Consider the following 11,719-nt stretch of genomic DNA (forward strand, 5'->3'; position numbering starts at 1 on the left):
TGTAGTACTTCTTTCTAATTCTCATGTGTCAAAATAATAATCCCGTATATAAATTTCTTTTCTTGGACCAGTTCATAATTTAGAATATTTAGATTACATACAGATGAAATTCATAAAATCACAATGTTTCTACTGCCAAACAATAATTTAGAATAAAACATACATTCTAACTCTCTCTTTGTCTATTTTGTAAAAAGAAAGAAAAGAAAAAAAAAAAATGCTTAAATTTTGAATACAATTTTTATTTTACCTTACGTCTATCTGAAAGATGTTTGTTAACAGATGTTTGTTTTTATTTGATTTTTTTTTTTTTTTCCAGAGTTAAACTATTTTTTGATGATTTGAAAGAAAATACTAATATTAATGTAGAATGTTGAATATTTTCACAGGATAGTTGACAAATCAACAAAGTTAAACTCAAGTAGCCTGCAAAACCAAATCAAATGAACAAAGGACAAAAAAAAAAAAAAATAGTTAAATAAAAATGAAACATTTTAGATTATTTATTTTTAAAAAAAGAAAGTACAAAAAAATCTCAGAAATAAATCTTTTCAACAATGAGTAAGGAAGACCTGTCTTAGATGAAATATACTTGCAGTAGCTGTAACCACAATTTAATCCTAAATACCTACTAGCTCAAAGCTACTAACATAGTTAGGTACTGCTCAAAGCTACTTAATGAGCTACTTACATAAATAAGGAATATTTAAGCTATTAAAGAGTACTTAATAATTAAGTACATACATGAGTATTTGAAAATTTAGATTGTTAGCCAAGGTGTCTACTTAACTTAGGTACTAGTAGTGTATCTATTTGATTTCAAGCTGACCATTACATGAGTTTTGATGAAATTATTTAAATAAAGAGGAAGTTCTCTATGGGATATTCTTAGCTGTATGCATGATTATCTTTGTCTTTATTCAAGCCAAAGTTACAGCCACAACATAGAGGAATCCAAAATATAAATTCAACTTTGCTGTCAGTTTAGGAACCAGATGAATTTTGTCTGGACAGCGGAATTGTTTTTCTATGCTAAATGCTGACTTGAGGGTGACCAGTGGTAAGAGGTAGTAATAGGAGTGGTTCATTCCCCATACAACAAACACAATATATGGTATGAACAAAAGAAAAGCATAGTATACATGTGAGTAAGATTGTCCTAGCAAGATGGCTACTGTTACAATACCTACTTGTCTATCACTCTCCAGATCCCTTGTGTTATTACTGTGGAGGATTGCCTCTGTATTAAGAGCAACAGGGAGAGCATAACATATTGTAGCCCACTCCCACCGACCTGTCTGAGACATGAATGCAAAGAGAACAGTGATGGGACCAAAAATCATAAGAATGAGTACATCACCCAATGCAGTGTATTTTAATCCTAGACACCCACTGTAAAGAAATGAGCTTGACAGTCCACAGAAAAAAACAGCAGCCAAGTGTTCCATTTTAGCTGGAGAAATGTATGAGAGTAGGATGAAACCAGCACTACTCACTAAATACAGCATGACACCAAGAGATACAAGTTCACTCTCGGACAAGATATGATCAACAAGGGTGCGATCATCACTTCTCCTGCTGGTGTCAATACCAAGAACATAATCATAGTATGTGTTGACAACATTACCCGCACAATGGACAGAGATCACTGTGAGCAATGTCACAAATAAGATGATCCAACTGAATTGACCTTTCTCAATGGGTAACTTGACTGCAAGAGCACAGCCTAGTAGTGTAGGAATCAGTGATGCACTGAGGGACCATGGTCTCAAAGCAAGCAAGTATGATGATAACTTCTCCTGTAACATAGTAAACCAAATATTTTTATTATTATTATTAAAACTCATTTTACACTAAGGGACCTCATTTGTTGTACCTACACTACCTACCCTAACTAATATTTTTACCTAAATAATTGAGTAGGTATTATATTGTACTTATTACTAGATTGATGAATAACTTACCTCCATTATTGAAATATTTAGGAACTCAATGATGATTTTTACAAGCACATTCTTAAACAGTAAATGAAAATGATAACTATAAGTAGAGATTCAAGGGGTCTATTTTAGGTGTTCTAATGATATATTGGTAACTAATCTTCTAGAAGAGCCGATAAAGTGGTTTATCAAGAATCAGGGAATTCACATTGGGTAGGAAAAGCTTTTGGAACAGTCAAAAAACTGAAAACTTATCACTAAGATGCCTCAGTAATCATAGTACTTCACTATCACCAGAAAACTTTCGAATTTTTCAAAAATTAGCACACAAATTTTTGAAATTCTTATCATTAGTAGAAGTTGCTACAAACGAATCGAACTATTGCTATCTTCACAGATGTGCAAAAAAAAATTGTTTGTTACTTCCTACATTTTTGTAGAAGTCAAAAACTAATTTGACTTATTTTTTCTGTTTAAAAAATATTAAAATCTATCTCAAAGGCTAATTAGTTTTTATAATAAATTTTAATTGAAATTTTTTTACTTAAATTATCATTGATTGCAATATTTATTTAGTATTTATGTAACATGAGAATGAGAATATCAAAAACCAAGTATCAGAACTACCAAAAAACTTACTTTTTATCAACCTCCCGCACTAAAAATTAAATCAATTTCAAAAGAAATCACTGTTGTCTATTCTTTTTAATTTATTTTTATCATGGAGGTATAAATTTTTACACATTAAAATGCTAAATTTGGTAATATTTCTATTTTACTCATCAAAAACTGCTAAAAAAAACATTTCCTTAATAGATTGTCTGTATGTAGCTTTATATTGTACTAATTTTTGCCCTTCACCCATCAGCCTCCATAGCTCAGTGGTTAGAGCACTGGTCTTGTAAACCAGGGGTCGGGAGTTCGATCCTCCCTGGGGGCTATCCTCGGTGGATTTTTTTGTTTTGCGTGATGGGTCTCCTTCCTGTACTCTACTTTTTGCTTTCCATCCACAATATAAATCAGCCTTGTAGGTAAACGCCTGCCTCACAAGCACTAGATTGCGAATGCGATTCCCGCCCGGGGCGGATTGTATCCTAAACAGGTGAGATTTGTTCTCGGAACGGCTCTGGCTTTCTCCTATCTTATCTCCCTTCTCTCTTCATTTTCGGGACGATAAGACCTTAGCAGTTACACCAGTTACAGTTTCCTCTATCAAACATCTTAAAAAAAACCTATGTAGGTACAGGTAGGTAGGTAGATATGTACGTATATACCTAGGTATACCTACCTGATACATTTTTACGTCAGCTACTTTTCTGCTTGAATCTCTAGGAATAGGTATAGGTACCTACTTCTATGATTTTTCGGGTTGTACCTATTGTGAGTAGAAGGTCACTAGGAGGAGTTACCGTTACCGCCAAAAGCGTTCTTTACCATTACCACATAACCCTCTCGAAATAATAGAAAGTAAAAATTCATGTCTCTACTGGGATCGAACCCGGCACGTTCTGCTACCAGGTGATCGTCTTGAACCCTACACCACACCACAGAGAGAATTTATCTACCTACTTTTTTATTTTTAGTTTATGAACCCGAGGGTGAGAGTCAATGCTGTTGACCGCTTGATGGCGGAGGTTAACCTCCTATGTCCTTATAGGTCAATGGTCAAAGGTTACCTACCTCTCATAACAGTCACCAACCAGTCCTATCAAGTCCCTCTGCTTGAAGGGTTAAACAAATCAAAGCAGAGGTTAAACAAATTAAATACCATCAATTTCATTCTTTGTTTACATGAAAATAAAATATTCATAATTTGTAAACAAAAGTGTTTACATTTGGCAAGATATTGCTTGAATATCGCAACCCGCAACAAAAATCACATTGGCATACGAGTAACGAGTATTTAGATTTTCCTTATTTCCCAATGACTTGATTTCTATTATTGCAGGTAGGTAGGTAGGTATCTAGGAACAACCTTTCTATTTTCCAGTGCAATACCTAATGTGCCCTTAGCCCTTAGGTATATTGTAACTTGTAACATTTGTAAACCTATAGTGGTAGGCACCTACCTACATTTGACACATTGGTACCTATCAGAGTGATCTTACAAAGAGTCTACTATGTAGTTACCTACCTACATTGTATGAATAATATAGGTATATACCTACCAGAAGGGGTTATTCCACGTACCTACAACTTGTTTTCTATGAATCCATACCATTTGCCTGGAGCATCAGTTATGAGAAGGCCATTCGAATCAATAAAACAAACCATCAGTCTTCCCTTACGCTCCCCCAAACATTATAGCACTTCCTCAATAAAAATGACAATCTAATGACATTATACAGTTCCAACTTTCGAAGGGGAAAAATAAACATTGAAAATGTCAGCCTACTCCAGAGGAAATTGCTTTTCCTGCCCTTCCTCCTCTCCCTTTCCCCTTCTCCCTACTCCTCCTCCTCTTCTTCATCCTCCTTCTCCTTCTTCTTCTTCCTCCTCCTCCACCTCTTCTTCCTCCTCCTCTTCTTGTTCCTCCTCCTCCTTCTTCCTTCTCCTCTTCCTCCTCCTTCTCCTCTTCTTCCTCCTCCTCCTCCACCTCTTCTTCCTCCTCTTCTTGTTCCTCCTCCTTCTTCTTCCTTCTCCTCTTCCTCCTCCTTCTCATTCTTCTCCTCTTCTTCCTCCTCCTCCACCTCTCCTTCTCCTCCGCCTCTTTCTCTTCTTCCTCCTCCTCCTTCCTCCTTCTTCTCCTCTTCCTCCTCCTTCTCCTCCTCTTCCTTCCTTCTCCTCCTCCGTCTCTTTCTCCTCCTCCCTTCCCCCTTTCTCTTCAATTCCCTATCTCTTCTCCCTCACTCTATCTCTAGCCCGATTTGCCTTTTACCACATTATGAAGGCATAATTTAATTTTCATCCACAGTGAGCATGGGTCTGTTTGGTCATCATTTATTTTGTCGGGAATCTAATGGAATATCTCAATATGGATGATGGATCGCGGCGGCCAAAATAACAACGCCTGTCCGATTTTTTTTCAATTTTGAGATTTTTGTACTATACACGTTTGTGACGAAGCGGAAAGAAAAAGAAGAAGAAGACCAAGAACAACAATAAAAAACAGTAAAAATAATCATAATAAAAAAATTGATAAAATACAAATAGGTATACAGCTTTTTGACTGGCAATATCGAGCCTGTGTCTTTTTTGCCACACAACTCTGAGGGCCATTAATAATACATGCTCCATTGTAATACGATAATACCCATTATGGAACAATAAAGACAGCACAGGCAAAATGCCACTCGGCTTCAAAACTGCCAGGAACTAGTTTAAGCTGCCAAGGCTGAAAATTCTCCCCCCCCTTCCTCCGCCTCCAGCTGCTATCAGCTGATAAGCTTGGGATGGATCAATACTGCAGTGGGATATAATAACTGGGTCATTTTTATTGTGAGGGGGCGGGGGTGGGGGACCTCCCCCACATAATACTTTGTACACGAAGAGTACAAGTGGTTCTCAGCCCGTTTATATCAACTTGAAGAGACACCCGATTTATGCTAAGTAATAGAAACAGTCATCCAATTAAACACAAGGGAGCTTTTAGGACTTAATAAAGTAGGTACCAACCTTCTATCTTTTTCCCTCGAATAGGATTTTCATAGTAACAACGAAATTATTATCGTCCCTAATAGATCAGTTGCGCTTACTTGGGTGATGTGTCAAAGTCATAGAGCAGGAAAAATGAAAATGAGGACCAACGGAATTTTTCTTTTTCTTCTACGACTTCTAGATCCCGAGATAAATCGATTAAAAAAATACCGGGTGTTGTCACATAAAATGTCCCGAGCAAAGCTCCCCCGCAGGCAACGCATTAATGTGTTTGTGCGCATACGTTTCTGCGCAGTTCTTTCTGCTCCTCCGCTAGCGCGCTTGCATAGTGGCGCTACCTAGCGGACAAAAATAGCAACTGCGTTAAGTCTGACGTCACAAATCTTTGAACTCTTTCATTATAAAAATTGAATTTTCGACCTTTTACAGTTATTTTTTCGGAGTTTTGACCTCAGATTTGGATTTTTCCCAACTTTTTACATAGGAATCGACCATTTATTTATAATTTTTACCCATTTGCAACTGCTCCATTCGAGACAGAAAGGGAACAGGATAGGAAGGACTCTAGGGTAAGGTCAACCTTATACGACCAACGAGAACGAACCTTATTTGTTTAGGATAAAGATCACCCCAGGCGGGAATCGCACCCGAAACCTAGCGCCTACAAGGAAGGCTTACTACCTTCCAAACTAACTACTAGGCTGGTAAGTTCCGTCCATCTCTAAGGGAATGCAAAATTTATTCTATCCCGGCACCAAGAAAAGACCACGGTACGGAAACTCGATCGAGTGACTGAGTTTCGGAACTCTAATATGGAACTCTGTATTAGGAAGCTCAACACTTTAATGGGTACAACATTCCAACAACTCAGTAGCCCAATAATGGAGTTCTTCAGCCAGCCTAGTTAGCTTGCTTGGTAGCGCGTCTGCCTTGTAAGCGCTGGGCCGCGTGTTCGATTCCCCCCGGGGACGGATTTTATCCTGCACGGATAATGTTCGTTCTCGGAACGGCTGGCTTTCTCCTATCCTGTCTTCCTTCTCTCTTCAATTTCGGGACGATAATGGGAAGCTAAGGTCCCAGGTTGGGGACGCCTGTTCCGAATCGTAGTGTCTCTCTACCTTCCCACCAGTCCTCTCTAGGCACGTGCTTCTTGTTCTTGGTGTTTGGGTCTCGCGATTCTCTCCTCTTATCAGTCAGTGTTCTGTTATCACTCGCCCTACGCGTACCACAAAGTGCGTGAAAAAAGAATTCAAAGAGGAGGAAAAGAAGAAAATTTTGTTGTGCGTGTTTTTCATTTTCGAACAAAAAATTTCTTTGTGCCGAAACCTTTCAAATTTTGACTTTTTGGATTGAAGATATCCACTGCACTCCGTACTCTTCCAGGTAAGATATTTTGTCCGAAGATGTTTTCTGTAGAATTTTGTGACACAAAGTTAATTTTTGTACCTTTTTAAGTAAGATGGGTTTTGAAAAAAAAAAGCTTTCAGTGAATTTGTTTGTACTACGTCTTGAATATTTACATTTTTTACACAGCTTGTTCGATATTTTCGCTTATCTTGTCTGAACTTTTGTTGAAATCGAAATTTTCCTCCAATATATTCGTGTAGATACATAACTTAGCTTCCCATTCCCCTTTTAATCATCTCCTACGTTTGAAAATTTAAAGCAATTGGGTTATTAAATTTTCACGAATGGCCCAGAATGGAGTGTGTGTTTTCATTGAGGAAAACTGTGTCGGTGGATCAATAGAATTTTTCCTTTGTTTGTTTACATGTTTTTCCTCGCCTAATTAACTCTGTTTTGAATACTTCCTTTCTTCTTTAATTCAAATTTGAGTAGATAATTTATGTATCTATCTATCATTATCCTTCACATATTCCAATCAAGGTGCCTGCTTACTGCTTACGTATACCTACCTAACAAACTAATATTATTAATCATCTACTTTATTTCGGGAAAATAAAATAAGGGGAAGTATGGAATGTTAGGTTCATTCAAGATTGCCCTTATGAGGTAGGTACATACCTTGAAAATGCTCCTGCTCCTGTAGGTACATGCCTATAGATATATCTGTGGAGAAGCATTTTTATGGCGTTACATGCCTAATACAAGTATTCACAACATGACCAAACATAAAATTCAATAGTGGGTACTTTGGGTATACTGAGGGCACCTAATACCTAGTTAGATGTTATACAGAAATCAAATCTATTTTGCAATTTTTTCCACAAACAAAATAAAATTAGAACTTGGCACGGGGACATGCAAAATAGGACAGAATGATTATGATGTCAGAAGTCAGAACATCTTAAATTCTACATAAATATTATTCACATTACCCATATGAAGCAATACGCGTATGCAAAAGAATATAATATTATTTATTTATACGCTTAATTATCTGTCTAAGTACAAACACTAACCCGCCAGGATGAATGATGTCATGATTTATTTCGGATTAAAATTACGAGATATTTCCAATAGGTGCAGAATCATGGAATGATAAACCATTGATTGTCTATTGTAAAATTTAATCGTAACTAGCTCACAGTAGGAACATCAAAGATACAAGAGGTCCAGTGCCTTTTCCAATTTCTGCAATCGGATTTTCATTTTCAATCCATTGTTCTTACTCACAAGGTTGAAACTGCTGAAAGCATCTCCAGCGGCATCATGTGTTGTCGCACACGGACATCCGTCCAGATAGCCAGATACCAACCACGCTCAACGTTTAACCTTAGTGAACGTTTGGGAACTAGTGCATTCAACGTGCTATTGCCGTTGGCTATGAAACCAAGGAAAGTAATGATACAAAACTTACCTTAAATGAAACTACATAAGTGATAAGTGTTATTATTACATGTTGTATTCGTTTCTGATGTGAGTATACATTGGTACTAGCTTTTTCCCAACCTAGTCCGGTCTCAAGAGGGGGACCTTGATAGCCTATTCCTAATGGCCTAATGAGGGAAGTATACATTGGTACTAGCTTTTTCCCAACCTAGTCCGGTCTCAAGAGGGGGACCTTGATAGCCTATTCCTAATGGCCTAATGAGGGAATTATTGGCAAAACTCGATCGAATCGATAGGATAATGATTCTGACCTCTGAATAAGAACAGAGATTGAAGGATCAACCACGATTTATAATTCAATTATGCCAAGACAATGAGAAGCATTAGCTGCATTAGAGATAAACTTCTAAGTCACTTAGCTCAGCGGTGTTCAACATATCCTGTACCTACAACGTTACAGAGGTATAGACTTTGGGGAAAGTGACAAATTTGAAGGAAGTGACAGAGCTACGAATTAAGAGTAACTCAAGACAGTTCAGGGTAGCTATACTAACTATAATTTCAGTTTGCTTTGCGTTGAGAGTGTTCGTAGTATGTTATGCCGCAGCGCGCAGGTCTGACCCCCTATTTGTCAGCTCATGTGGCTTCAGGTATCATAGATAAGGGTGGAAGGAGTCAAGCTTACTTTGTCCCCCATCCTTATTGAGATTTATTATGAAAGCCACAGGATTTCCCAAGTCATAGATAAGGGTGGAAGGAGTCAAGCTTACTTTGTCCCCCATCCTTATTGAGATTTATTATGAAAGCCACAGGATTTCCCAAGTTAGTTTTTAATGAGTTCGGTTTCACCTAATGGTCAATGACTCACTCTTACGAGGACTAATCACTTGGGTCATTAGCTCATTAGGAAGGATTGATGAAGAAATAATAGATAGTGGTTTGATTGATTCTGTGGCTTGCAAGGAGCTTCCTTCTGCTTAGGTTCAGGTTATATCAGGGTTTTAGCTTACCCCTGTAGCACTTCCTCAATAAAAATGACAATCTAATGATATTTACAGTTCCAACTTTCGAAGGGGAAAAATAAACATTGAAAATGTCAGCCTACTCCAGAGGAAATTGCTTTTCCTGCCCTTCCTCCTCTCCCTTTCCCCTATCTCCCTACTCCTCCTCCTTCTCCTCTTCTTCTTCTTCTCCTCCTCCTCTTCTTCTTCCTCCTCCTTCTCCTCTTCTTCCTCCTCCTCCTCCTCCACCTCTTCTTCCTCCTCCTCCTTCTCCTCTTCTTCCTCCTCCTCTTCTTCCTCCTCCTCCACCTCTTCCTCCTCCTCTTCTTCTTCCTTCTCCTCTTCCTCCTCCTTCTCATTCTTCTCCTCTTTTTCCTCCTCCTCCTTCTCCTCCTCTTCCTTCCTTCTCCCCCTCCGTCTCTTTCTCCTCCTCCCTTCCCTCTTTCTCTTCAATTCCCTATCTCTTCTCCCTCACTCTATCTCTAGCCCGATTTGCCTTTTACCACATTATGAAGGCATAATTTAATTTGCTTACCCCTTTCAGCCCTTTGTCTAGCCATAATAACTTGCCAACTATAACAGCTTTCAATGGAGACGTCTTTATCCATGCACCAGAGGCTTATATGTTTCTGCCCAAGCAACTGTTAGGGTTTGTTTCATAAGATACTTACCCCTTTCAGCCCTTTGTCTAGCCATAATAACTTGCCAACTACAACAGCTTTCAATGGAGACGTCTTTATCCATGCACCAGAGGCTTATATGTTTCTGCCCAAGCAACTGTTAGGGTTTGTTTCATAAGATTTAATGTTACCCAACACAACAGAACCTAGTATTTATGGGCCTACACAACTTTGCCGCATATGATGCAGTGATAATCGAGTTCAGGGCTGGCATGAGAGGGTCAGGGCCAGGTTTAGGCATTTGTGAACTTCGGCCTACAATCTGTGTGTTGTAGAGACTAACTCCGTATTCTTCTTCTTTAAAATGTTGATCAAATTTGGAATGTTTCCGAAAGAAAATATCTTAGGGGGAGCTGTAGTTTATGCTCCTTTTGTCGTTCCTTCATTCTAATCCAACAGCAACAATAGTTGAACTTAAATTTAAACTCAGATTATGGTCCTGGATAACAAAAACTAATTCCTGCCCAAATTTCTACCCACGTTAAAAATGCTGCTAACGGATATGAGGCAACATGTGACGCGTAAAGTGATAAGAGATTGCCACAGCACAGGTTGTACCCAGGTTTTGCTTCGCGAGTTATACCAGGCCGCGAGTAGGAGTTGTAGAGCCTTATCTGTTACAGGTGTATTCACGACATGTGTTAATGGCACTCCCCTACGTGTTATAGGCCTTCAGACCTTTCTTTCAAGGCTGCTTTTTTATCAGTGATTTTTGGGATGTGCGAGAGAGAGCTTTTTTTTACATTCCAAGAGATTCCCAACGAAAACTCTCTGCTCTCTGTATGTAGGTTGGTACCTTTTTTTTGCGCAAATAATAAATAGGTAACTTTATTTTTAGAAAGGTAGAATAGGACTATAATTTATGCTGTGATTCGTATATTTTTATTATTTTTTACTTTATTAAATAAATATACATATTTAACACATTTATCCGCTGATTCTCTTATAAAAAAAAAATCCCCGATTAATGGATTTAATATTCAAGATTCCATTTGTTGAAGTACCTACATCGAGAGTTAAAATGCAAAACATTCACGCTTCCGAAGGAAATTTTAGATAGCTAAATTTGGGGGGGTAGGCGTCAAATCTAGGATTTCTAAATGTGGGTTTCCTCCACAAATGAAAAACTCGGTAAGTTTTGTCAAATCCACTCAATCTTCCAATCATCAGCTCTTGTTTGATTATGAAATAGACCTAATTAAAAATGAAATTACTTTTTTTCTCTTTTTTTATGTTAAATAGAATTTTCCCACGTGCGGTAATTTATTGTTTTCAAATTACTTATTATTATCCATCTACTTTTCTACTTATATAAATTAATATTAATTAATGTTTTATCTCTTTGGGTAGTGTAGGACTTATGACCTTAGCTTAGGTTTCATTGTTTTCTTTACATTATATGTTTTGAAGATTTTCTTATTCCATCTATTTAAAATGGACTATTTTTGAATTGGCAGGGCGGATGGCTACCGCGGTCCTCAATTAGAAATATCCGTTTTCCATTTCATAAGCATAATCCTTGTTAGAGCAGTTCTATTTTGTAGTTTTGCCCTAATTCATGTTTTTAATTATACATATAGATACCTAATCCAGTATGATCCAGAATTTTTTGGTTTTTACAATTTTCATTCTCTTCCATTTTAGTTCCTGTAGGTAAAAAACAAAAATAAGGGTCACCACCATGAGGTTAACTGTAAAAATCCAAGTA

At 37.6% G+C, this 11,719-nt stretch overlaps 1 protein-coding gene, 1 long non-coding RNA gene and 1 other non-coding gene across 3 annotated transcripts in view; 2 read left to right on the top strand and 1 right to left on the bottom strand.

The window, feature by feature from the left end:
- Nucleotides 1-423: 423 nt before the first annotated feature.
- On the bottom strand, nucleotides 424-2,270 carry LOC103525020 (ubiA prenyltransferase domain-containing protein 1 homolog). The gene is made up of 2 exons (XM_008490068.3): nucleotides 1,965-2,270; nucleotides 424-1,799 (listed from the first exon to the last, which is right to left on the bottom strand). Exons 1-2 carry the CDS (start codon nucleotides 1,968-1,970, stop codon nucleotides 921-923), a joined length of 885 nt encoding a protein of 294 aa, XP_008488290.1. The 5' UTR covers nucleotides 1,971-2,270; the 3' UTR covers nucleotides 424-920.
- Nucleotides 2,271-2,807: 537 nt separating this feature from the next.
- Trnat-ugu lies at nucleotides 2,808-2,880 on the top strand. Its single transcript has one exon. It is a non-coding gene; the product is annotated as a tRNA-Thr (tRNA).
- A 3,775-nt stretch (nucleotides 2,881-6,655) lies between these two features.
- Nucleotides 6,656-11,719, top strand: part of LOC113465604 — a 12,183-nt gene continuing 7,119 nt past the window's right edge. Inside the window, exon 1 of the long non-coding RNA XR_003390261.1 lies at nucleotides 6,656-6,920. This is a non-coding gene — a long non-coding RNA (uncharacterized LOC113465604). The remainder of the gene's footprint in view (nucleotides 6,921-11,719) is intronic.

Source organism: Diaphorina citri, unplaced genomic scaffold, assembly GCF_000475195.1.
Source record: "Diaphorina citri unplaced genomic scaffold, Diaci psyllid genome assembly version 1.1 scaffold133, whole genome shotgun sequence".
In the NCBI taxonomy this organism is placed as follows: Eukaryota; Metazoa; Arthropoda; class Insecta; order Hemiptera; family Psyllidae; genus Diaphorina; species Diaphorina citri.